Source organism: Nerophis lumbriciformis, linkage group LG21 (genome assembly GCF_033978685.3).
Source record: "Nerophis lumbriciformis linkage group LG21, RoL_Nlum_v2.1, whole genome shotgun sequence".
NCBI lineage: Eukaryota > Metazoa > Chordata > Actinopteri > Syngnathiformes > Syngnathidae > Nerophis > Nerophis lumbriciformis.
The window spans coordinates 11,660,827-11,687,500 of NC_084568.2; the positions used below are offsets into that span (position 1 = coordinate 11,660,827).

The window sequence follows — 26,674 nt, forward strand, 5'->3', positions numbered from 1 at the left end:
GCAGAATGAAAAGAGCAGAAAGAAATGTAATAGTTTGCTCAGCGCTAGGTTTTATCAACACGTTCTGTGTGGCGAGCCTCATTTATACACCACTAGACGAAAGCCTGCCGTTTGAGTGCAAAGCCTGTGCTCTTCTTCTCGCCTCTCAGGTGTGTTTCACCTGTGAGCTCACAAAGATGAGCCGCCTAACGCAAGCCTGATGTCTCGCTTGTGGTGGAGCTGTGAGGAAACAATGAGGAAGGCGACGCAAGACCGCCCACGTACTGAAAAAAGAAGAAGTATGATTGAGCGTCTTAGTCACTCTTAGGTGGACAGCTGGACGTCCTGAAGAAGAGGACAAAGCCCTTCTGTGAGCTCGGACTGAAGAATTGCTCAAGTATTATTTCATGTGCGCTTGATGCTCTCCGAAGATTCCGCAAAGCTCCTATCAGCTTGAACCCTCCAGCAGTCTGTTCCTGAGCACAACTTTGAAGATGACAATGTCGTCCCCTGTGAGGCCAGGAGCCGTCACTCTGGCTCAGCCCATCCCCGTCCCAACGCTGACCGTCCTGCCCCCGTCCTCCGACACGGAGTCCTGGTCTCGCTCGCCCAGCCCGAGACCGACCCGCTCCGGCCGACATCCGCGCTCACACCGCAGCAGGACCCGGACCAAGAAGTGGAACTCGGAAGACCGAGCTTCAACGCGCAGGCGGACAGAAGCGCCTCAGATTGTAATAGAAAAGAGTGTCTGCAAGGGAACCGTCCCGCTTGGAAGGCCCCCGCCTTCCTCCGCCACAGATCAGGGTCAGGCCAGCCTGTCCCAGGACCACCTCCTGCCACCGTCCCAATCCTGGTCTCGTAGCCCTTCTCCCAGCCGACGCTCCCGCTGGTCCCTTAGGAGCCTGCTCGGCAGGGACTCTGACTGGGACAGCTGCAGGTTAGTGTGCAGGATTCATACACAATAAACAACCAATAGCTGCAGAACCTAATATGAACTATGTGGAACTCTATAAAGGGCTCAGATTTGTTCATGTACTCTCCAGTTGGGAACAATTAGGGTTGTTCCGATACCAACCATTTGTTGCCGGTAAAAACATGTATTTGGATAAATAGAGGGGACAACAAAAAAAATTCATTGATGGTTTTATTTAAACAGACAATCTTATGATACATGAAACATATGTTTCTTATTTCGATTAAAGAAGAATTTATGCATGAAATAAGACAGTGTTCATGCCCGATAGACAACTTTCGAAATGGGTTAATAGGGCTACGTTCACACTGTAGGGTCAGGGTTGTCGAATTTTGATTTTTTTTGTCAAATTCGATCTTTTTAGTGGCCGTTCACATTACAAAATAAATGCGATTTCTCAAGCGAAAGCAATCTGACCCGCATGCGGACATGACCGTCATGATGTCGCACGCACTGAAGTGTTTACAGAAGTAAGCATGGCTCCCACGGTCTCAGTACTGGCGCATTTGTGGCAATTTCAAGGATTTTGCGCTATCAAAGTCAACCTTTTCTGAACCGAATTATTGTGCGTAGAAGATTACAAAAAGAAGAGGCAGTTTTACGGGATACTTTGCTTGGATGTCTGCTTGAAGCGCGAGTCTGGGCGAGCAGTCGGCGACAGGAGTTCCTAAAACACAATTTTTACCTGTTTTCTGCTCCGTTGTCATCTATTCATTTTGTAACCGTCTATTTTGGCGAATAATTATGACGCTTATCGCTTTTCGAGGAATTCGACCAGATAGCGGGAGGGTTCACATTGAGGACGAATCACATATACGATTTATTTCCACATACGAAAGAGGCCTGGGTAGGATAGAAAACATTCAGAATTGCCAGAATAGCAAACTTTGGCTAAGGTAAGGAGTTCCAAAACTCTCCTCAGCATATGCATGTACACGGCACAAACGGAGACTTGGACTCCTGATGACGCCACGGTTGTGGTTGTGGTTGTGCTGCTGTGTTTCAATGATGATATACGGTACTAACTAGGCACTTCTGTGGCTGCTGTTATTGTTTGGATTTCATCTTATTTGTTACGCTGTGTTCTTCTTCGACTGACATTGTCACGCTTACTTTCCACTGAAAGTCTTGCAAGTGCATAACAAAACCGACATACGGCCTTTTTCTGCTCCAGTAAAATAAAAAAACAGGAAGTAGATGCTACCTGTACTTTTTATTTAGGGGGAAAAAATGAAAAGTTACTTCTGCATGAACTTTCGTTTTACTTAAAGTGATTAATGTGGCTTTGGCAGGAAGAAGCGCTTGTTGTTGACACAACCTCTCCTTCCGCCCTCATGGACCGGCGTTGCAGCGCAATAGGCATGCAGATTACGCAGACCGGGCGAAACACAGAGGCAAGATCTCTGCGGGCCCATTGCTTGGCCAGGCTGGATTACTATGTGGACTCTAATCCAGCAGGACAGTCGCAGATTTAGAGTGCAGGGATTGGACACTGGACTTGGGCAAGGTGGACTTGCTGGAAGGAGGGAGGAAAATGTGCAACCAATCAAAGACAAAGGTCTAATATTACCATCTGATACTAATAAGCACTGTTTGACATTAGGGCAGCACGGTGGTACAGGGGTTAGTGCATGTGCCTCACAATACGAAGGTCCTGAGTAGTCCTGAGTTCAATCCCAGGCTCGGGATCTTTTTGTGTGGAGTTTGCATGTTCTCCCCGTGACTGCGTGGGTTCCCTCCGGGTACTGCGGCTTCCTCCCACCTCCAAAAAACATGTACATGGGGATAGGTTGATTGGCAACACTAAAATTTGGCCCTAGTGTGTGAATGTTGTCTGTCTATCTGTGTTGGCCCTGCGATGAGGTGGCGTCTTGTCCAGGGTGTACCCCGCCTTCCGCCCGAATGCAGCTGAGATAGTCTCCAGCACCCCCCGCGACCCCAAAAAAGGATGGATGGATGGATGGCTATTAGGTCTACTGTTTTAAACTAAGAAGGCATACTTAAGATATGTTAAAAATTGGAAATTACCGAAAAAAGATGTCATGAGAAAAATCCGAGAAAAGTCACATATAGGCAAAAAAATCGGACTTGTCCAGAGTGTACTCCGCCTTCACTTGAATGCAGCTGAGATAGGCTCCAGTACCCTCCCGCGGCCCCAAAAGGGACAAGCGGTAGAACATGGATGGATGGATGATGGATTAATAATCTACTTAATTTCATTTACTGTTAATATCTATTTACTTCCTGTTTTAACATGGTCTATCTACACTTCTATACTTTATTTACATTTTGGGTGATACTACAGATTTGGGTATGGATCCAATACTAAGTAGTTACAGGGTCATACATTGGTCATAATTAAAGTTCTCCTGAGTTTAGGGACGTATTTTTTGACTTTATAAACCAAAGACAAAGGATTTTGTGATAATAGAAAATGTTGATGCAATCATTGTAGTATAGACTCTTGTACTTGGTATCGTTAGTCAATATTTGTATATATTGTATCCTACGGTGTGTAGTGAAGCATGTTTAGCTATTCCTCGTCCTGCAGGGATGATACTTGCAAGAAACCTACTTTATTTGTCGCCATGGAGGCGAGGATTAGTGATTTAGACGTAGCTAAAGCCCTGCTAATTAGCTCTGTTTTATAGCTGCACCTTTATAGTTAGTTTTAAGGCCAAAATACGTTCATTCTCTCTCTTCTGTCTCCATGCTGTTAAAGTCCCAACGAATGTCACACACACACTGGGTGTGGTAAAAATGTGTCCTCTGCATTTGACCCATCCCCATGTTCCACCTCCTGGGAGGTGAGGGGAGCAGTGAGCAGCAGCGTGCACCGCGCTCTGGAATCATTTGGTGATTTAACCCCCAATTCCAACCCTTGATGCTGAGTGCCAAGCAGGGAGGCAATGGGTCCTATTTTTTGTAGTCTTTGGTATGACTCGGCCGGGGTTTGAACTCACGACCTCCCAGTCTCAGGGCGGACACTCTAACCACAAGGCCACTGAGCTGGTAACTTTAACTTTAACTTTATTAGTACCGCTATACCGTACAACCCTCGTAGCAATTGGAACAATCTGTTCTAGGGAAAAGCCGTGGCCATCCTATAGGCTCAATGAATTGTATGGGCAATGTTTTGAGTGACATTCTTTACTAAGGGAACAAAGCCTTTCTGTGTCATTTAAATATGATTGTGCACAGTGCATGTGTGAAAGAGAGTGAGAGGTTACTGCATGTGTCTGGGATGTGAGTCTCGCCTCATGTACACTTGGTTGTACATTCCGATGTTGACCTATTTACATATTGTACTGACCCCTCTATGGTTATCATCACACTTTTAACCCCGCAACGTGGGTTCGACCTCCAAACCCCTCTTCTTTTGCGCTATTTCGTCCCAAATCCTTAGCGCCTGTTGTGCGCGCAAGGTCCGCCGGCTCAGAACAAAGCACAATGTGCACAGTCAGCATCAAGTGTGACAGGCTCATGGGTATTCTGTGTTGATGCGTAAGTCAAAACAGCTGAGAGCGACCAGAATCCGGAGGATCTTTTCCTGCAGTCCTCACGTTGCCTTTTTGGATCACTGTCCAGCTAGTTCCCCAATGGCTGTGAATACAGAGGGCAGGCAGTGATGGCTCGCTGTGGTGTCTGCAGAACCAATCCAGATATTCTCGGTGCCTTACTTATGATTGCGCCTGCTTGGAGCGAAACGGAGGCCTCGGCACAGACGAAGAGTCAAAACAAGGCGGTTATTTACACTGTCAACTTGTCAAGCGACAGCAACAACGTATAGCGGCTGACAGTCGCAGCAGACTAGATGGAGGCGGGGCTCGTCCCCTGAATCATGACATCACCCTCAGCCAATAAGGGCCGACCTCTAGTCTGATGATGTCATGCTCGTCCAATCAAAGGAGGTTCTGGCTGATGTGAGCAAGCCGAGCGTCACCCCCCTCCTCTTATGCATTCTTTTAGATTTCATGGACAGTTTGTACCTCATTATTATAAACAACTAGCTAGCAGTGGTTGTGCTGCTGCGTTTCAATGGTGATATACTAACTAGGCCCTTCTGTGGCTGCTGTTATTCTTTGGATTTCATCATATTTGTTACGCTGTGGTGTTCTTAGACTGATATTGTCACGCTCAAATTTCCACTGAATGTCTGGCAAGTGCATTACAAACCCGAGTAATTGCCTTTTTCTGCTCCAGGAAAATCTAAAAACAGGAAGTAGATTCTAACTGTACTTTTTATTTAGGGGGAAAAAATTAAAAGTTACTTCTGCATTAACTTTCGCTTTACTTAAATTGATTATTGTGGCTTTGACAGGAAGAAGTGCTTGTTGTTGACACAACCTCTCTTTCCGCCCTCATGGACCGGCGTTGCAGCGCAATAGGCATGCAGATTACGCAGACCGGGCGAAACACAGAGGCAAGATCTCTGCGGGCCCATTGCTTGGCCAGGCTGGATTACTATGTGGACTCTAATCCAACAGGACAGTCGCAGATTTAGAGTGCAGGGATTGGACACTGGACTTGGGCCAGGTGGACTTGCTGGAAGGAGGGAGGGAAATGTGCAACTAATCAAAGACAAAGGCCCAATATTACCATCTGACACTAATAAGCACTGTTTGATATTAGGTCTACTATTTTAAACCAAGAAGGCGTATTTAAGATATGTTAAAAGTTGGAAATTTCCGGAAAAAGATTGAATGAGAAAAAACTTCCAAAATAAATAACTTGTGAGATTACGAGCAAATAAAGTCATCGTAAAGTCACTGTTTTTGCACACGGGGCTAAACGATATCAATGTATATCGCGATAGACATGTAATTAATATCAGTAAAAATGTGCTCGGTAAAACATTCCACATATTTTTTGTTTCTTTGCCGTAAGAAACCGGACGTTGCGAAGCAAGGTTGGTTGCGTGGACCAAAGCCTTCGCCCTCTGGTAACTGAGCAACACAGGAAGTGATCACTGATCAGTGGGAGTGACACGCTGACAGCCAATCAGGTAACAGTATCAACTATCACGTTTGGTTGCGCCATCTTGCTGTCCGGCGGTTGATTATTTGCTTGGAGTGAGAAGAGAAAGTAAAAATGAAGAAAATGTGATAAGAGGAAAAGCCACCTTGACAATATGTTTTTTGGGGGGGATATTTTAAAACGGACCGTAGTCAGACCAAAGTTCCGTAAATTCCTTGAACGAAAAGAGTTCTTCATGGGTCTGTTTACATTTACACACTTTGCAATATTTTCTTACACTTTATTAATCATTTCTTACATATTCCTTATTTTTGCACCTTCATTTTAAGCGCTTATTGTCAAGTGTACAATTTGATTTTACTATTTTGTTTGCATTGAGTGCTTTCCATGCTTGTGTTGACATTTCCTTTCTGCTTTAGTAGTTGAGGGGATTATGATTTGACGAAGGTTACATTCGAAATGAAAAGGTTTACAATTAATATATATTTCTAGAAGTACAGGCATGTAAAATTTTAGCGAAAATGGGTAAATCCACCTTTTTTAAACATTATTTTTAAACCAGTTGTAATTCTAGGGTATTAGTACCCAGTGAGAAGGTATATTTTTGACGTGACTGATTGTAAACAGAGATCACAACACCGGAAGTACAGTATATTACCCGAGGGGGCGTGGCTACAGCATAGAGTTGCCAAATATGAAATGTTTTCTGACTTTGTTGAGTGCATGTTACAGATAATAATCATGATAATTTTTAATGATAATAATGTCAAATGCGTTTAGGCCTCTTGTCCGGACGCAAATGCATACTTTTGTCCTTAAAATCGCAGATTTCAGCAAACTCTGGCTAAGGTAAGAAGTTCCAAAACTCTCCGCTCGGCGTATGCATGTACACGGCACAAACGGAGACTTGGACTCCTCTGATGAAGCCACGGTTGTGCGCTGTCATTTCCAAAGCTCAACAACACTGCCGCTATATGTTTGAACGTAAAAATGCTGCTATTTTCACTCAACACTGACAAAAAAGACGCATCAAAGACTGTTTACACTGCAGGCTGAAGTGGTCCAAATCAGATTTTTTTTTTTTTTAGATTTTTTTTTTCCATCTGATAGTTTACACTGCAAGTAAAATTTTATTTTTTTATCAGACTCCTGTGTAAACGCACACAGGCCCCAATGTGGCTCAATTTGAAAACACAGGAAGATGACCATGAGAAAGTCGCTACTACCGGTACTACAAAATAAAATAAGTCGCAACACCTTAAAAATTAGTGTTTTTTTTTTTACTTGAAAGTAAATTAAAGTAATATAATGTATGAATGGATGTATATATTGTAATATATTTGGGAGGGTTGTAATCTTTTTATGGCTGTTAAATAGAGGAGACACAGACATCAGCGTGGATCAATGTTAGCTTTATTTTTCATCTCACATGTAAGCAAACACGCCACAGGGTCAATTCTGGTCCTTCAACATTCACTATTTCTTCGGAATCATAATATATATTCATATATTACATACAGCCTATTATTTGCGCACTATTGACAAGTGAGGCACCGAAAATTCAGTCTTAAACAGCGAAACCGGATGTCGTGATAAAATAGTGACTGCGTCTTTACCCGCGCGCACGAGTGGGGTAGCTCGCCAAAAGATGACGAAAAAGTCACATTCAGGTCGCATTGCGTTTTGATCGAAGTCCATCCATCCATCCATCCATCTTCTTCCGCTTATCCGAGGTCGGGTCGCGGGGGCAGCAGCTTAAGCAGGGAAGCCCAGACTTCCCTCTCCCCAGCCACTTCGTCCAGCTCCTCCCGGGGGATCCCGAGGCGTTCCCAGGCCAGCCGGGAGAGATAGTCTTCCCAGCGTGTCCTGGGTCTTCCCCGTGGCCTCCTACTGGTCGGACGTGCCCGAAACACCTTCCTAGGGAGGCATTCGGGTGGCATCCTGACCAGATGCCCGAACCACCTCATCTGGCTCCTCTCGATGTGGAGGAGCAGCGGTTTTACTATGAGCTCCCCCCGAATGACAGAGCTTCTCACCCTATCTCTAAGGGAGAGCCCCGCCACTCGGCGGAGGAAACTCATTTCGGCCGCTTGTACCCGTGATCTTGTCCTTTCGGTCATGACCCAAAGCTCATGACCATAGGTGAGGATGGGAACGTAGATCGACCGGTAAATCGAGAGCTTTGCCTTCCGGCTCAGCTCCTTCTTCACCACAACGGATCGATACAGCGTCCGCATTACTGAAGACGCCGCACCGATCCGCCTGTCGATCTCACGATCCACTCTTCCCCCACTCGTGAACAAGACTCCGAGGTAATTGAACTCCTCCACTTGGGGCAAGATCTCCTCCCCACATTTGAAAATATCAGATTCCAGGACCACCTCCTGATGTGGCCTGAATCTGATGCCAAAAGATCAGATTTGAAGCACTTTGGAGCGTTTAGACTGACATAAAAACAATCAGATTTGGTGTGCAAAATGGGCTTTGCGACAATGGCAGTCAGCTGTTTCGGATACAACCGCTGTCGGACCTCCAGCTGATGGGACAATGTTGACAATCAAGACTTTTTGCTTGGTGTCATAAGAAAAGTGCAACATTAGCTCATCTTTTTAATCCATATTTAACAACATAGATCATCAAGTTATTTACTTATGTGTGTTGGTTCCATTTGTGTTAATGGGAAGAGCGTAAAACGCGCCCGAGCAACTAAAAAAAACATGATGTAACTTCCTCCTGTTAAAGACAATTATATATATTATATCACTATATTGAGAATTAAATGCGTTATAATTCCACGAGAATTTTGCAGTGATCCATACGCTTTAGGCACTTAACTTTTGAAGAGATTTTTTGGCTCCTATTTCAGAAATAATGTACACTTCACTGTACATGTAATATATCACCATGTTGCTGATTTAACGCGTTACAAGTCCCCGAGTGTTGGGTTTCATACGTTCTTTAAGCGAGTGTTTTTCAGCCTTTTCTGAGCCAAGGCACATTTTTTTCATTGAAAAACTTCTGAGGCACACCACCAGCAGAAAACAAAAAAATGAAACTCAGTAGCCGATATTGTCAATAAAATGTTGTTCTCGCAATTGTTGGATATGAATTCAAACCATAACCAAGCATGCATCACTATAGCTCTTGTCTCAAAGTAGGTGTACTGTCACAACCTGTCACATCACGCCGTGACTTATTTTGTTTTTTGGTGTTCCTGTGTGTATTGTTTTAGTTATTGCGCTCCTATTTTGGTGGCTTTTCCTCTTTTGTTGGTATTTTCCTGTAGCGGTTTCATGTCTTGAACGCTATTCCCCGCACCGGCTTTGTTTTTGTAGTCAAGACTATTTAAGTTGTGCGGACGCTATCCTTGTTTGTGGGGACATTGTTGATTGTCTTGTCATGTACGGATGTACTTTGTGGACGCCGTCTGCTCCACACGCTGTAGGTCTTTGCTGTCGTCCAGCATTCTGTTTTTGTTTACTTTGCAGCCAGTTCAGTTTTAGTTTCGTTTTGCATAGCCATTCCTAAGCTTATATGCCTTTTCTTAGCAGCACTCGCCTTTTGTTTATTTTTGGTTTAAGTGTTTGATACCTTTTTACCTGCACGCTGCCTCCCGCTGTCGCCTGCATATTGTGACCACGACAAACCATGTTCCCGACATCTACAAAGCAATTAGCTGCCTGCTGCCACCTACTGATATGGAAGAGTATTACACGGTTACTCTGCCGAGCTCTAGACAGCACAGACACTCAACAACGGCACATTTGCGGATTATAATTACTGGTTTGCAAAAAATATTTTTAACCCAGTTAGGTGAAATTACATAATCTCCCACGGCACACCAGACTGTATCTCACGGCACACTAGTGGTTGAAAAACACTGCTTTAAGCTCAAAGAAAAGATTCAGAATGTTCACAGGAGTCTATGTATGTGCAGGCTGGTTTTACAGATAATGTGCATGTCATTGTACGTCTACTACAGTGGTTCTCAAATGGGGGTACGCGTACCCCTGGGGGGTACTTGAAGGTATGCCAAGGGGTATGTGAGATTTTTTTTAATATTCTAAAAATAGCAACAATTCAAAAATCTTTTATAAATATAAATAAAAACCTATCTTTTTTTCCAAATAGTTCAAGAAAGACCACTACAGATGAGCAATATTTTGCACTGTTATACAATTTAATAAATCAGAAACTGATGACATAGTGCTGTATTTTACTTTTTTATTTATTTTTTTCAACCAAAAATGCTTTGCTCTGATTAGGGGGTACTTGAATTAAAAAACAATTCACAGGGGGTACATCACTGAAAAAAGGTTGAGAACCACTGGTCTTGTATATAAAAATAAACATTATAATAACAGAGGTGTAATGCCACCAAGTCAGCTGTGGCTGCTTTTTTCCAGGCGTCTAATCTGACCAGATGTGCATGACAGCAAGTGTATGCGTTTGTGTGTAGACAAGAGACCGTTTTGAAACCACAGGAGACCATTTAAACCTCGGATATGGATTTTTGAAACTCTGTGTTCGTGTGAACATGGCCTCAGTTATTTTCAAGTACCCACCGTCCATGTGTGGCAGATAAACACAGTTATAATAAGTTATGAAAAATACAACTCACGATAACGCTAAATTAGTGGGAGCTCGGGGCTTGTTTCCTTGCGATGGGATGTTCTCCGGCAGGTTGATGGTATATACCAAGGGTTCTTTACCTTTATGACCTCGGGGCCCACTCAAATCTTGACACCGAATTAGTACTTTTCCTCTTGGTTCTAATCATATCAAATAATTGTATGTAACCTACTTACATTTGAACAGGATACACATTGTCAAATGGTATGAAAGCATGTGTTAATCACAAAGACTATTATCAAGGCTTAGGTCAGGCTAATTACAAAAATAACTGTACACATAAAATAAATAAACTGTACCGTATTTTTCGGACTATAAGTCGCTCCGGAGTATAAGTCGCACCGGCCGAAAATGCATAATAAAGAAGGAAAAAAACATATATATATAAGTTGCATTTTTGGGGGAAATTTATTTGATAAAACCCAACACCAGGAATAGACATTTGAAAGGCAATTTAAAATAAATAAAGAATAGTGAACAACAGGCTGAATAAGTTATGAAGCATAAATAACCAACTGAGAACGTGCCAGGTATGTTAACGTAACATATTATGGTAAGAGTCATTCAAATAACTATAACATAGAACAGCTATACATTTACCAAACAATCTGTCACTCCTCATCGCTAAATCCCATAACATATTAAACGTCTAGTCTCTTATGCGAATGAGCTAAATAATATCATTTGATATTTATGTGTTAATAATTTCACACATAAGTCGCACCCTCGGCCAAACTATGAAAAAAACTGCGACTTATAGTCTGAAAAATATGGTAGCTAAATTCGCAAATATTAATAATAACATATCTTTTGTCAATAAAGTTAAAATACAACTTCACCACTTAAGTCATCATTTTTACGCTTAACAGACTTCTTTGACTTTAGATCCAGACTTCTTCTGTTTGTTTGATGTTGTCTTTACCGCAACAAGTGGTGGAAAAGTGTATTACAAATGAGTACCGTCGCGGCCCATACGGATCACAGCTGAGAAACACTTTTTTTTTTTTTGGTGGCCCTCTAGGGGGCGCTCGCGTCCCAACAAGGGTTAGGAAACACTGGTAAATACTATAAAGCTGCCGGGGACTGCAGATGGAAAGTAGCCTTTGGCTACAGTCCGGCACGTTTACATTTCATATGTTCTTTAATGTGCATTGTCCTATGTAATGAAGATGTAACAAATATAGCAAATGGCTACTTCCTATCTATGAACGAGCTCATTGGTGTGTCTCGAGTGACTGGCGAAAGTTAAGTGATTCAGTGATTCTCACAGCGTGCTCCATCTTAATTAAATATTCAAACACAGTGTTACTGTTCAAACTGTGTATAATGTTGCAGTGGCCAAATTTTTTTTTTTTTAAATACTTCTTGAATAAAATCTCTGCCTGTTTTTTTTCATGAATACTTAGGCCTACTACGCTACTGTATTTTAATGGTGGTCATTACGAGCTTTCTGTGTGGAATTTGCATGTTCTCCCCGTGACTGCGTGGGTTTCCTCCAGGTACTCCGGCTTCCTCCCACCTCCAAAGACATGCACCTGGGGATAGGTTGATTGGCAACACTAAATTGGCCCTAGTGTGTGAATGTTGTCTGTCTAGCTGTGTTGGCCCTGCGATGAGGTGGCAACTTGTCCAGGGTGTACCCCGCCTTGCAGCTGAGATAGGCTCCAGCACCCCCCGCGACCCCGAAAGGGACAAGCGGTAGAAAATGAATGGATGGGGCATTACGGTGGTACTTGGAAAGACAAGTGTTTTCTGAGGTGACGCTTGTGTTTGGGGACCGCTGATGTAGACCACGCACAAGGAAGTGTTTGAAATGTAGAAAAACAAATCATAATATTACCTCTTGAGCTATAACTTTACCTGGCTATAATAACGTATTAAAAAACCTGTCATGTCCCGTGTTTCCCTGACCCGGCCTCACTTCTTACAGTGCCCAGACGCACACTCTTGACGGAAACATTGAGACAGCTGCCATTACAACCACAGGAAGTGAACTAGAAAGAAACTATTGTCTGCAGCTGTGTGTTCGCTCGCGGCCATTAAAGTTCCCAGCCTGCTTCTTCCACACCAAACTCATCCAAGCATGCATTTGCTTTGTGCACTTTGAACAGAGAAGTGTCCATGTCCACCCTAAATGTTTTTAAAAAAATTTAAAATTGGGGTGGTATGGTGGGGATATAAACTAAAATATTTTGACATTTAGGGCAGACAACAGATATATGATGTATGTGAATATGATGTAATGGATAGGAATGTCTGATGCTGGATGTCAAAAAAAATAAAATGAATTTTTTTTTTTTTTTGACAAAATAATAGAATGATAAATGGCACAATATGCTACTGCATACGTCAGCAGACTATAAATAATGTTTGTTTACTTACTAATAAAAGAAAAGTTGTCTAGTTAAAAAAAAAAAAAGAATAATTACAGGCTACTTCTCTTGAATCCGTATCCCCACACTGTAGTGTTTTATTCCCTTCCTAGAATGTGTATCAGAGCCCCCCAATCCTCCCTCCTCCTGGACATAATACCGCACCTCCTCCCCTTCCATCTGTGATGTGAGGGGATTACGGGTGGACGGCAGCCCGTCAGAGGCTCATCCCGCACAGGCGGCAGTTGTCCGCGGCGCAGGGGCGTCGACGATGGCAAACTAATAACGTCTTTTTTTTTTTTTTTAATCACCGCGGGCCCCTCTGGAGGATCTCAGCACTGAGGAACACCGAGCAGGGGGCGCTGGGGGGACAAAGACGGGGACGCGAACGCACCCTCCGCCTCGCTCTCGGCTGCACAAGCAACGGGACCGACGGCGGTTGTGACGTTCCTCCGTGCTCTTTCGGCTGGACCGTGAACGCCTCATGACATGTTCGAGTAAGTCGAAAAAAGATGCGTTACGATTTTTCCCCCGCTTATTATCACAAGAAGGGAAGCGAAGGGATATTTTTGTCTACACGGCGACCGTGATGCGTTCAAGGGACTCCCGGTCGATCAGCGGTCATCCGGTCACCGCCGCCCCCCCCCCCCCCCCCCTCCCGCACACCCATCATCCATCCGTTCCAGAATGAAACGAATCGATCGATTCCTCCCAGCTCTGTTTTTTTTAATTTTATTATCGTATGTTATCCTCCTAATAATCATTTTCTTGTAGCCAAATTAGCCTGTTTGCTAGCGAGCCGGCTGCTGTTGACATTACAGGGATGAGTGACGTCAACCTATGACGTCACAACGTGGCGATAATGATGGCGATTTTTGGGGACATGTGGATTTAGTTTAGCGATACTGTTGGAAGAGAAAGGCTGACACATATTCCAGTTTAATGGATTTTAAGCCCATTACATAGCCCTGTGTTTGCATACTGTATCTAAAGTAATGTAATGCCTCCTGATGAACATTTTGTTTGCTAATACCGAATTTTGGGGCTGCACGATTTTGAGAATTGCGATCTTTCTTTTCAAAATTGCAACTAGATATGCAATGTTTAGATTTTATACATATAAATGCATAAAAGTGCAAAAATAGGAGTGAAGGAAAACATGTTCTTTTAGACTGTCAATCAACATATTCTTGTCTCAAGGTCCCACACATTAGAACATTATGCAATAATCTACTTTCAAAAATATTTGTCTTTATGTAGACAGACTCAGAGCTTTTGTCTGCATCATGCTCTTAAACTGAATAAATAACTGATAAAAACTACAGTGTTTGTGATGTAACCATTTAAAGGGATACAAACTCAAATTTCTCTGTACTGTAGAATTGTTTACCATTGCACTGCAATCGGAAGGTTAATAACGTTGTTATACTAAATAAATAAAGAAACAAAAAAATTAAATGGACTCTCATTCTGTCTCTTTCTGACCGTCTCTTCTGGACGCGCTGTTTTGTGGATGGTCTTATTTACAGTTTATAGCGCTTTCATATGGATATAACAGATATGAGTTAGAACTGTTTGCTACTTTGGATTAGAAATGGCTACAGCGGAGGGTGCATGTGAGAGCCAGTCTGCCCCACAACAAGAGGATAGGGAAAAAGAAGGAGCTTATTGACTATGTCAGACTACAACGGCGAAATCGCACAAAGCACTTTGGATACATTTCTACCATATTTGGGGATTTTCACTGATGTCACAAATTGACACTAAAATTGTTTTATAAATATTTCTGCAATGCCTCCACAATGTGATTTTACATTTTTGGGGCTTATGCAGATGCTAAATACACAACGACAGGCACCAATGGGTAAGACAAGTTGAATTTGCATAACAGGTGCCTTTTTATTTATTTGTTTTATTTACAGACATCATTTTATATTACATTATTGTTTCATTTGTTAATATCAGAGTCTGCTCTGCAAAAAGGTAATCCCTAGAAACATAGAGCTTAAAATGTAAAAAATCACTAAGAAGATATGTGGAAGTGGTACGTAGCCGAGACCTAGTGTTAATAGTGGCGACCGCAGCAAGCGTAAAGCCACATGTCAGAGCCAGAAAAATGTCACTCAAATGCCAGTGACAACAGAAAAAAAACCCTCAATGTCGATTTGATGACGATTAATTGTGCAGCCCTATCGAGTAGCTAAATATAAACAATATTTTGCTGCTATTTGGGCTATAAATGTGCAGAGGTGTCCGCCAACCAACAGTGGCTTTTATCGCTTAATTATCTGACAATGTTCACATGCTGCAAAAGACCGGAGAGGAGTTAATGGAAAAATATGACGTTTTACTAAGGAAATGGTTTGGTTTGTGGTTACTTCAAAATAATAAATGCTAGCGAATGAGAGAGAGGACCTTGTAGTGGTTATAAAACAGTCCTTGCAGTGACGCTGGGTTAAATAATCTCACACGTCTGGCGGCGTTATCAGTCAGAAGAGTTTCAGCTGATAAAACTCTTAACTCCTGTCTGCTGCTTGTGCAGTAGTTCACCAAAGCTTTCTGCTGCGGGTGTTGTTGTTGATGTCAAATATAAAGCCTCCTCTTCATAGTCTGCTCTTTAGGCGTATGAAAAATTAACACCTTTTTTTTTTTTTGGTCTTGTCTGCAGCACCGCCAGTAATTCTCCACGCAGCACTCCGGGCAGCTCACCCTCCCTGCGGCGCCGGGTATTGGGGGGCGGCCGGGCCAGCGAGAGCGAGGGCGGCGGGGAGAAGAGTGGCGGCGGAGGTGGTGGCTCCGACAGCCCCCTACCCTCCGTGCCATCTGCGTCCTCCCTCACGTCCGCCTACCCGCTCGCTTCCAGGCATTTCCGGAGCAATGCCAAGGTAACTGCCATTGCCGAAAGTCTTCAGCTGTCTCATCAGATTCAAGATTGTTTATTGTCATATGCACAGTTAGACAGACAGTTTGCCGTACAATGAAAATCTTACTTTGCTAGTCTACCCTTCAACAAGTCACACGGTACTTAGCTAAAATAAAAATAAAAACTGTACAGTTAAGCAGTTTAAAATAAGGTATACAACAAAGTATAAGCTATGTACAAGGCACAGTGAGTAACATAACATTATTGCCCATTCTGATTCACAGTCAACAGTGTAAATATGGAGGTGACATTGGGTCACAGAAGCAGTTTAAAGTGTCTTTAGTGATCAAAGGTAAAAGGTGTCTACAGTGATGGCTCACAGTTGGGGGTGGTCGTAGTAGCTGTCTTTTGTTCAAAAGATAAAAGTAAAAAGGGGGCGGGGGTAGCTGTGGGAGCTAGCATTCACAAGCCTGATGGCCTGTGGGTAGAAGCGGTTTGTCAGTCTCGTAGTCCTGGCTTTCAAGCTCCTGTATCGTCTGCCTGATGGTAGGAGGCTGAAGAGACTGTGCTGGATGTGTGTACTGTCCTTTATGATGTTGTGTGCTCTCCTGGTGGCCCTGGTAGAGTACATGTCCTGTAGTGGGGGGAAGGCTGCTCCTGATATGTACTGAGCAGTTTTAATCACTCGCTGGAGTGCCTTCCTGTCCTTAGCAGCGCAGTTTCCATACCAGACCGTGATTGAGCTGGTAAGGACACTCTCAACCGTACTTCTATAGAAGTTTCTGTGAATTTTGGGTGGCATGCCAAATTTTCTCAGCCTTTTTAGGAAGTACAGTCGCTGCTGGGCTTTCTTTATTGTTTGTTGGGTGTTGTGATCCCAGGTGAGGTCCTCGCTGATGTGGGTCCCGAGGAATTTAAAGGTTTTCACCCTGTCCACCTCTGTCTCCCCCATGTACAGAGGTGTGTACTGTGCACTCCTTCTCCGTGGGTCAATAATCATCTCTTTGGTCTTGTTTGTGTTCAAGGAGAGATTATTATCCTGCCACCTGTTCCGCTACCTCCCCTCTGTACGCCGCCTCAGCTCCCCCGGGGATCAGTCCGACGACTGTAGTATCATATGTATGTAGTATCATATGGGGACGGCGTGGCGAAGTTGGTAGAGTGGCCGTGCCAGCAATCGGAGGGTTGCTGGTTACTGGGGTTCAATCCCCACCTTCTACCATCCTAGTCACGTCCGTTGTGTCCTTGGGCAAGACACTTCACCTTTGCTCCTGATGGGTGCTGGTTAGCGCCTTGCATGGCAGCTCCCGCCATCAGTGTGTGAATGTTTGTGTGAATGGGTGAATGTGGAAATACTGTCAAAGCGCTTTGAGTACCTTGAAGGTAGAAAAGCGCTATACAAGTATAACCCATTTATTATTTATTTATCATTTATATGGAAGACACATGCATCTGTGCATCATGGTGCTCTTAAAGCTGTTCATTCAAGAAGCATAAACGATATGGACGCCAAAACATGTCTGCGAAATACACCAGAACCTTTGACGCACGTTTGTACTATTTACATGTTAGGGAAATTGCGTTTCTGTTGCACACAAATTTTAAAGGGGATCTGCACTTTGATTTTAGAATGTTGCCTATTATTAACAATCCTTATGTAAGACAAGAACACATATGTTTTTATTTTTTTAATGTATTCTAAGTTGTAAAATATGGCAAGTAAGAGGTGGGTAACAATGCAGCTAATGGGAGTACACTATTACGCACATAAAGCCCTCTAAAAAAACATCCAAAAAGCGCCAACCATACTCCATTCACTTGTCGTGACCTGAATATGAACCAAGTATTAACGATATTGTTATTATAAGCCCTAACACAGACAAACTACTTTTAGTTGCGACGTGATCACAGAGCCCTAACTGGCTTATGCTGCTATATTGACATATTGAGCTGCTGCATCGCCTCAGAGTTGGTGAAAGGTAATTCTAGATTATAAATCATGCCTCTCACCTGGATAATAGAAGGTTGTGGACATAAACCCTCAAGTTGGTCAACTTTGAGATCCAACATAGACATATTTCTGCATGTGCGTGCGTGTTCTTGTGAACAATAGGCTAAAATTCCCCAAAAAGTGCAGTTTCTCTTTGAAGTACACATGTTTTATCCACATGTAATTAATTTTGCTTCTGTTGTTGTTACAGAAAATGCAGAGCTGGTACAATGTAAGTATCCATAACCTCTTTCTCAAACATTTCCCTTACAGATATTTATCAGTATTTCCCTGACCTTCTCCTATCGACTGCCGTTTGTCGGTTCTCCACGAGGGCTTAAAATGAGTTCTCATCCTCAGGTTCTCAGTCCCACTTACAAGCAGCGGAACGAGGACTTTCGTAAAATCTTCAAAAAGCTTCCCGACACAGAGCGACTCATTGTGGGTGAGTGTGAGGGGCGACTGTCAGGCCGCACGTTTTGGCTCGAGGAGGATTTGGCTTGTTTGAGCGACTGAATGAAAGCCTCTGAGTGTGTCCGTCAGTCCGCTAACGGGTTGCCTCTTCCCGCAGATTACTCGTGCGCTCTCCAGAAGGACATCCTGCTTCAAGGACGCCTGTACCTGTCCGAGAACTGGCTTTGTTTCTACAGCAACATCTTCCGCTGGGAAACCACTGTAAGCAATTAGCGCATGCTTCTCGTCACCCGGGTCACATCTAGTCCCGATGTCGGAAATTCTTGTTTGTAGATACAGGACTTTGGTAAGACTTAGACAAGCAATCAAGTGATGAATATCGTTTATAGCAAAAACTCATTCAGTATTTCATGTTATGTACACCGTATTTTCCGGCCCTTAGAGCGCACCGGTATATAAGCCACACCCACTACATTTTACAAGGAAAAAATTATTTTTCCATATATTAGCCGCAACGGACTATAAATCGCAGATATTTACATTGTGAATTGAGTTATTTACACATAAATATTCTTCAAATCTTTATTTATATACCTTAGTTGTTTCCAAACGGTGTCTGTAACACAGCAGTAAAACGGCTGATAAAACAAAACAGAAGTCATCGTCATGGACCCTCTAGCTGCAGAAGCTAGCTCTCCAATCAGCTAAACAGACTCAATAACTCCACGGTGACGTTTTGGTGAATTCACTGAATAATTTGTGAATCTGAAACAATACAAAAAGAATGCCATTGTAAGTTAATAATACTAACACAGACACTCGTGAACGTGTTAGCATATTAGCTAATGCTAACGACACTACATTACGATAGCACGTATAAATATGCATAAAAACACTCCTACAGACATCACACATGGGACGGTTCAGTAAGTAAGAATTGTTTTAGTTAAATTGTAAAACTTACAAACGTTGCTTGGAGTGATGAATGAAGAATCCATACGAGTGGGAACGCTATAGACGGGTAGAAGGCGGAAGAGGACTTCTACTTTTGGTTGAAAGCTCAGTCCAAACAGAAGGGCACTGCAGCACCTGCAGTAAGGAAACTCGCCCAAAGGATGGCGCCATAGCACAAACAATAACACACCTATTCAGTGTATTTGCTCTGTTGTTATTTTTTTGCATTATGTCCGTCAGCGTAGAAAAATTCATAAATTAGCTGCACCATTTTCTAAGCCACAGGTTTCAAAGCGTAGGGGAAAAAAATAGCGGCTTATAGTTCGGAATTTACGCTACATTGTCAACTACTACTACATGTTCTAATCATCAAATGAACTGCAAAAACTTTCTGAGTATTTAATTGATCTCCTGAAGTCAATACACTTTTGCAGCGTTTTCTCATTCATTGAGGTGCACCTAGACACTGCAGTGGAGCTACACCTGCATATTACACTTGGGTTTCATGTGTAACGCCACCATCCACTGCACGACTAACATGTCAGTCGATAAGTAGCACACTTTAAACTTTGGACGGAGAAGTAGAAAACCGAGCAAAAGGCATGAAGTAAATGCTCAAGAGGTTAATGAAGAAAATGTCCCGCCTTTGTGTGGACGTGTCCTCTGCAAGTCTGTGCTGGTGTTTGCAGATCACCATCCTGCTGAAAGACGTTACCTCTATGACCAAGGAGAAGACTGCCAAGCTCATTCCAAATGCCATCCAGATCAGCACAGACAATGAGAAGGTCAGCCTGGAGCACATTGTACTTTTCCTTGTCGCCTGTGCATACATACACACACACACACAAACTTTGCCAACCTTCTACTTAATGTATGCCGTGTTAAATGGCTGACTCCACTGACTGAACAAAAATTAACCGTTTCTGTCACCCCCTTGCCGTTCCATTTCAACTCTCAGCACTTCTTCACGTCTTTCGGAGCACGGGATCGCAGCTTCATGATGATCTTCCGCCTGTGGCAGAACGCACTGATGGACAAGGTACGGCGGTCGTGTTATGAAGCTGCCGGTGCAGCATGTTACTGCGTAGCAGTAAAACTGTATACTTTGTGCTCGTCCCCTCTGTGCAGTCCTTGTCCCCCAAAGAGTTGTGGCACATTGTGCACCAGTGTTACGGCACGGAGCTCGGCCTCACCAGCGAAGACGACGACTACGTCTCCCCGACGGCCGAACACATGAACGGCCTACTGTGAGTGCTCTGTCCTCTAAACTTCTACTCGGAGAGCCACGTTTTCACCACGGGGTACAGTTGTAAGAAGAGTACGGATCAATTATTTTGGTTTTCTTCAACAACCATAAAATATTAAATTGTGAGGAATTGCAAATAATGGACTTCCCCATAGAAAGCCTTAATTTTTTCTTTTTCTGGAATTATGTATTCTAACTCATAAATAAACGTTAGCAAAAGTCAGCTCACGATAAAGTCAATTGGAGTCGCCCTATTCCGCCTATAAAGCTCTCTAAAAAACATCCAACAAAAAACATTTTATATACACGCTGTAAATATATATGTAATGCAGTAACATTGGATCGGTTCGCAGCCGAGTGTGAAGCGACTGGGATGAGAATCAGCACCTCCAAGTCCGAGTCCATGGTTCTCGCCCGGAAAAGGGTGGAATGCCATCTTCGGGTTGGGGAGGAGACCCTGCCCCAAGTGGAGGAGTTCAAGTACCTCGGAGTCTTGTTCACGAGTGAGGGAAGAGTGGATCGTGAGATCGACAGGCGGATCGGTGCGGCGTCTTCAGTAATGCGGACGCTGTATCGATCCGTTGTGGTGAAGAAGGAGCTGAGCCGGAAGGCAAAGCTCTCAATTTACCGGTCGATCTACGTTCCCATCCTCACCTATGGTCATGAGCTTTGGGTTATGACCGAAAGGACAAGATCACGGGTACAAGCGGCCGAAATGAGTTTCCTCCGCCGGGTGGCAGGGCTCTCCCTTAGAGATAGGGTGAGAAGCTCTGTCATCCGGGGGGAGCTCAAAGTAAAGCCGCTGCTTCTCCACATCGAGAGGAGCCAGATGAGGTGGTTCGGGCATCTGGTCAGGATGCCACCCGATCGCCTCCCTCGGGAGGTGTTTAGGGCACGTCCGACCGGTAGGAGGCCACGGGGAAGACCCAGGACACGTTGGGAAGAATATGTCTCCCGGCTGGCCTGGGAACGCCTCGGGATCCCCCGGGAGGAGCTGGACGAATTGGCTGGGGAGAGGGAAGTCTGGGCTTCCCTGCTTAGGCTGCTGCCCCCGCGACTCGACCTCGGATAAGCGGAAGAAGATGGATGGATGGATGGATGCAGTAACATTCATAATTAGGGCTGCAACAATTAGTCGACATTGTCGACAATAGTGGTGACGTCTTCACTCCTGTTTTTCCGGGCGTAAGTGGGTCACTCACAGAAACATCACCAGTGATAACATGTAAAGTGTGAGGATATTTTCTCTTATTCTTATTAAAAACATAAATACCGTGCTCATTTTGCAAAGCAGACCTTGTTTTTATGGCAGTACATCTGGAAGTGAGCGTTTAAAGCGGAGACATGTCGGACATTTGGAGGGGAGATGTGGACACAGACTTGGTAAGAGTGTTAACTTCTACATCGCTAGCTAGCTAACAAGAGTGAGACGAAGTTGTGTGAAAAATAACTTTAACTTTCATTTTAGCCAAAGTCAGCCAGCTAAACTTTGTCGACATCAATTCAAGTACCGGTACGTTTTAAAGCAGCATATATTTGCAATGCCGTAAAAAAAATCTAAACACACACAGACAGAAAGGCCCCAATGGGAAAGGTATCAAAAGATTAAACATAAAAACTATTAAATACCCAACATTTTAAGAATTAATCAAATATATAATTCTACACATTGAGTCCATTAGGGTGCTAAAACTGCCAAAAGTTAATCAATAGTTAATATAACAGTGTGCAGCTTTTTAAACATCACATTTTCTTTTTGAGGAAATTAGATTTTGTGTTTTGTTATTTGTTTTCATTGCTGCTATTTCAACTGTTTTTTTTTAATACATAAACAACAAGTTTGGACACTCCTGCTCTAAACATGTATACTATATGGGTATTGAAACACATTTTATAATGAGTTTGACACACTAAGAAAGAGTTGAAGGCACGTAGTGCACACTATTGTACTTACAAATTGTGTCGTTTTGCAAAATCATGTCTTGTCAAAGCATCTTCCTGCTGGAGAATAATGAGTGAATTGACTTGTGAGACAGCGCCCTCTTTCTATTCAGGTTACCATGAAAAAAATGAGTTAGTTACTATTCAAAGTAGAGAAAATAAGTCTGCGTATATTTGGGCTCCACTGCTTGTGGAGGAAATAGTGCTTCTATGTACCATGGTGCAATACACCGACCTGTGGGTTTTTTTTCTTGTCAATGCATCATTTTCTAATGATACTCTTGGGTGGTGTGTGTGTGTGTTTCATTTTTTCCTCCCCTCTTCGTTCTTTCAGGCCAGGAGAAGAGTCTGTGTCCGTCACAGATCTTCTGGACTTGAGCTCGGTGTCGGCACCCTCCTCTGGCAGCTCGCCTCCACCCTTGGTGCCCTGCAGTCAGGCCAGCTCTCCTTCAGCTGCCACCGCCGTCAGCTCCTCTCCCCCGTCCTCGGCTACCTGCTTGCCCATTGAGGTGCCCTCCTCGTCGGGACGCAGGCTCAGCTCAGACCCCCTGGATCCCAGCCCGCCCAGCTCCCATGGCTCACTTCCGTCTGCCGCTGCTCTTGCCAACACCTCTTCTTCCTTTGTAAGTGTTTTTTTTGTGACATCAATGAAGAATCTTAAGGCCCAATTTACGAAGATGAAATTAATTATATTTATATAGCGCTTTTCTCTAGTGACTCAAAGCGCTTTACATAGTGAAACCTATTATCTAAGTTACATTTAAACAAGTGTGGGTGGCACTGGCAGCAGGTGGGTCAAGTGTCTTGCCCAAGACCAAAACGGCAGAGACTCGGATGGTGGAAGCGGGGATCAAACCTGGAAGCCTCAAGTTGCTGGCATGGCGACTCTACCGACCAAGCCACGCCACCCCACAGAGATCCAAAGTTCCAAGATCCAAACATCACGCGGTAAACAAACGCGTGTACTATTAGTGGGCGTGTTGCGTGCGATTTACGAAGACTACGTGTGCAATTGAAAGGCATTAAAACAGGAGGTACATTTTCAACCCGCAACACCTGCAGTGACCGAACTCATCCAAAAGATGGCGCCATAGCACAAACAGTAACACGGCATTTCAGTGTCTTTGCTTGTGTTTAATGAAAACTGTTGAACACAAAACATTATGGCTGTTGCCGAAAAAATTCCATAAATTAGCCGCACCATTTTATAAGCCGCATGATTTTGCGTGTACTATACAGAGCATCACCTTGGAGACACTCCTTTCCTGCACTTTCATGTTATGCTCTTACCTCTGGCGTTTTGCTATGTTTTCAAACATGCAAGAGACATCTACCACTTTTTATGGGCATTTTAGAGACAGTCCTGCAGTGCATTCACAATAAAATAGCTTTTGGGGGGTTTTTTTACAGCTGAAAGTGCGCTAATTGGAGAGAAGCTCTACTTACTCCTCTAAAGACTTAGAAAAATGCACACCTAAAGGGGAACTGCACTTTTTGTGAAAGACATGACGACGGATGTATTTATTTTTTAATTAATTCTAAATATTAAATATCAGTTTTGTTCCGTACATGCGGCGTTAAAAGCAGACACTCTTCAAGTTTATGTGCGCTCTCTTAAGGTCACATGACCATGGGCTGATTTGTCCCCCACTCTTTTGCCTCCGCATCAGAACCTTGAGGAGGGCGGGGACAGCCTGTCTGAATCGGCCAATCACATGCTGCCCTTGCCCAGCCTGAGAAACCTCTCGTCGTTGGATATCACCAACGATGAGGACCTGCCCACGGACCCGAGCAACTCGTCCGACACACAGGAAGAGAGTAAGGCGACGCACACCGCACGGTCCATTGGAGTCATTGCATAAGCAGCCAAGTCCAAGGAACTTCCTCACAAACTTGTCCGACATATTTAGGTGAAGTGGAGTCCTTCTGCGCCAACTTGAGCGGGCGGCTAAACATCAACACTGCCGTGCGGATGAGTGTGGACAAGCTCCACGACTTGCTCTTCTCTGCCGACACACACTTCATCCGACACCTCTTCTCCCAGCGACACTTTACCGGTACGTACTCGTGCACTCGCTCGCTAGCTCTGGTTTCTTCTTGAGACTACTGTAGCAATGGAGGTTGGAGGAAGTTGCACACTAACAAGCGAGAACCGAACCACCACGGCTGAGGTAATGGCTAACGTTATTGGATGGATGGATCTTTATTGTTATTGCAAAAGTACAACGGAAATTTAATTTTCAGCACAAACCCGTTGAAGATTAGACACACATTGTACAGGGTTACAGAACACTCCACTACGACGCCCCGTAAAAGGTGGGAAAAGGGTAGACGCCTGAGGGAGATTGAGTAAAAAAAAAAGAAGTCAATTTCAGACTGGGCTCCTGTTGAGGCGGGCCCAGTCTGGGGTGAGAAAAAAACTCCATAGCAAAGCACATATACATGTTATGACATACAGCTCGGGACTTGCAACGAGGGATGAGGGGGCGGGTATCCGGTCCGAATTTACTGAGATGTAACTGAAACAATACAAAAAGAATGCCATGAAGCTGATAGCTTCATTACACTACGATAGCACGAAAAACCCTCCCACAGACATCACACATGGGACCGCTTAGTAAGTATAAACTGTTTTGGTTGTGTTGCAAAACTTACAAATGTTGCTTCGAGTGATCCACGAAGAATCCTTTATGTCAGAAACGCTATGGACAGTTTTACTTCCGGTTCAAGGCATTAAAACAGGAGGTACATTTTCAACCCGCAACACCTGCAGTGGCCGAACTCATCCAAAAGATGGTGCTATAGCACAAACAGTAACACGCCATTTCAGTGTCTCTGCTTGTGTTTAATGAAAACTGTTGAACACAAAACATTATGGACGTTGCCGAAAAAATTCCATAAATTAGCCGCACCGTTTTATAAGCCGCAGGGTCCAAAGCGTAGGAAAAAAGTTGCGAATAGTATTTACGGTAATTAGATATTCAAACACAGTGTTACTGTTCAAACTGTGGCCAAAAATATTAAATATACTTAAAACCTCTGCTTTATTTTTAATGAATACTTGGGCATACTACGCTACTGTATGGTGGTACTTGAAGAGGCAATTTTAGACCCGAAAATAACTGTATGGTGGTACTTGAAGAGGCAATTTTAGACCCGAAAATAATACGTTAGAGCAGGTGTCTAGAAGGGCCAACAATCAACATCTCCGTTTTCTTAGTTGCTGGACGTCCATTGTTTGAGTAAGACTCACGCGCAGTGTGGCCCTAATGAGTGTGCCGCTCGTTGGTCACGCTAGCTTAGCCTCCCTGCATTGCGGCTAGCTTTAATCAGTACAGCATTCTTTCTCTCGTTCATATGAGGACAAACCTGAGGCCACCACGTGCATTTTGGCCAGTGGGTATGTGTCGAAGTCCGACTCAATCGGGAACATTGTGTAGCTCTAATTGGAGCCTTCCTTTGTTTATTTTTTTATGGAGGATGAAATAACCCACTTTTATCCCCTCTGCATTCCCTCTTGCTCCTTTCCATACACAAACTCTTTGTCCCTTTTTTATGTTATGATGCTTGTGTTAACGCTTGTGTTCCGCCACCCTTTCCAGAACTGACAGTGGGCAAGTGGCAGCAGGACGCCAGCAGCGGGAGCACCAGTCGTGTGCTCAGCTACACCATCGCCCTCAACAACCCCCTCGGCCCCAAGACCGCCCCTGTGGTGGAGACTCAGGTGAGTACATTTCAGAGATGCTGCTTATATCCACCTCATTAACATAAGTGAAGCTACACTTGCCTTACAGCCTTTTGATAGCAATAGACGTTAGTTTAACTAGGGCTGGGCCGATGAAACAATATCAGTATATATCGTGATAGACATGTAATCAATATTTGTTTGTTTGTTTGTTAGCAACATTACACGAAAATGTCTGAAAACAACAATTCTTCGCATCGACTATGAACACATTTCACTTTCAGCCTACGGCGTTGCACGCCCCCACCTTGCTGTTCTGCGCTGCGCAGAGAATTCTGGGAGCTGTAGTTTATTTTCAAACCCTGCCAAAGCTAAGGCGGCAGGGGAAAAACGACTTACCAAGTTTTTGTTTGATACCGTCACGCGGCACGGCATTATTGTAAAGACTTTGAAATTGAAATACCACAGTATCTACAAAACCGTTACACCCCTACTATGGAGGATTAGAAGACGGAACAGCAAGTGTACTTCGGGGTTGAAAGCTCAGTCTAAGCAGAAGGGCAATGCAGCACCTGCAGTGAGCGAAGTCGTCCAAAAGATGGCGCCATACCACAAACAATAACACACCTATTAGAGATGCGCGGTTTG

The 26,674-nt window shown here is 43.7% G+C and overlaps 1 protein-coding gene across 6 annotated transcripts in view; it reads left to right on the plus strand.

The window, feature by feature from the left end:
• The window catches only part of gramd1a (GRAM domain containing 1A), a 64,204-nt gene that overhangs the window by 17,061 nt on the left and 20,469 nt on the right, over positions 1-26,674 (plus strand). For 2 of the 6 annotated variants that reach the window (XM_061983055.2, XM_061983056.2), the window contains exons 2-13: positions 150-916; positions 15,602-15,818; positions 17,998-18,018; positions 18,147-18,231; positions 18,358-18,461; positions 19,844-19,939; positions 20,113-20,193; positions 20,283-20,401; positions 22,676-22,964; positions 24,012-24,159; positions 24,252-24,398; positions 25,944-26,065. In XM_061983055.2, the coding sequence (XP_061839039.1) occupies positions 474-916; positions 15,602-15,818; positions 17,998-18,018; positions 18,147-18,231; positions 18,358-18,461; positions 19,844-19,939; positions 20,113-20,193; positions 20,283-20,401; positions 22,676-22,964; positions 24,012-24,159; positions 24,252-24,398; positions 25,944-26,065 (1,872 nt within the window). In that variant the 5' untranslated portion in view covers positions 150-473. Of the gene's footprint in view, positions 1-149; positions 917-11,341; positions 13,431-15,601; positions 15,819-15,856; positions 16,543-17,997; positions 18,019-18,146; positions 18,232-18,357; positions 18,462-19,843; positions 19,940-20,112; positions 20,194-20,282; positions 20,402-22,675; positions 22,965-24,011; positions 24,160-24,251; positions 24,399-25,943; positions 26,066-26,674 lie in introns of those variants that run through there. The other 4 variants (XM_061983059.2, XM_061983057.2, XM_061983060.2 and 1 more) reach the window with 3 other exon arrangements.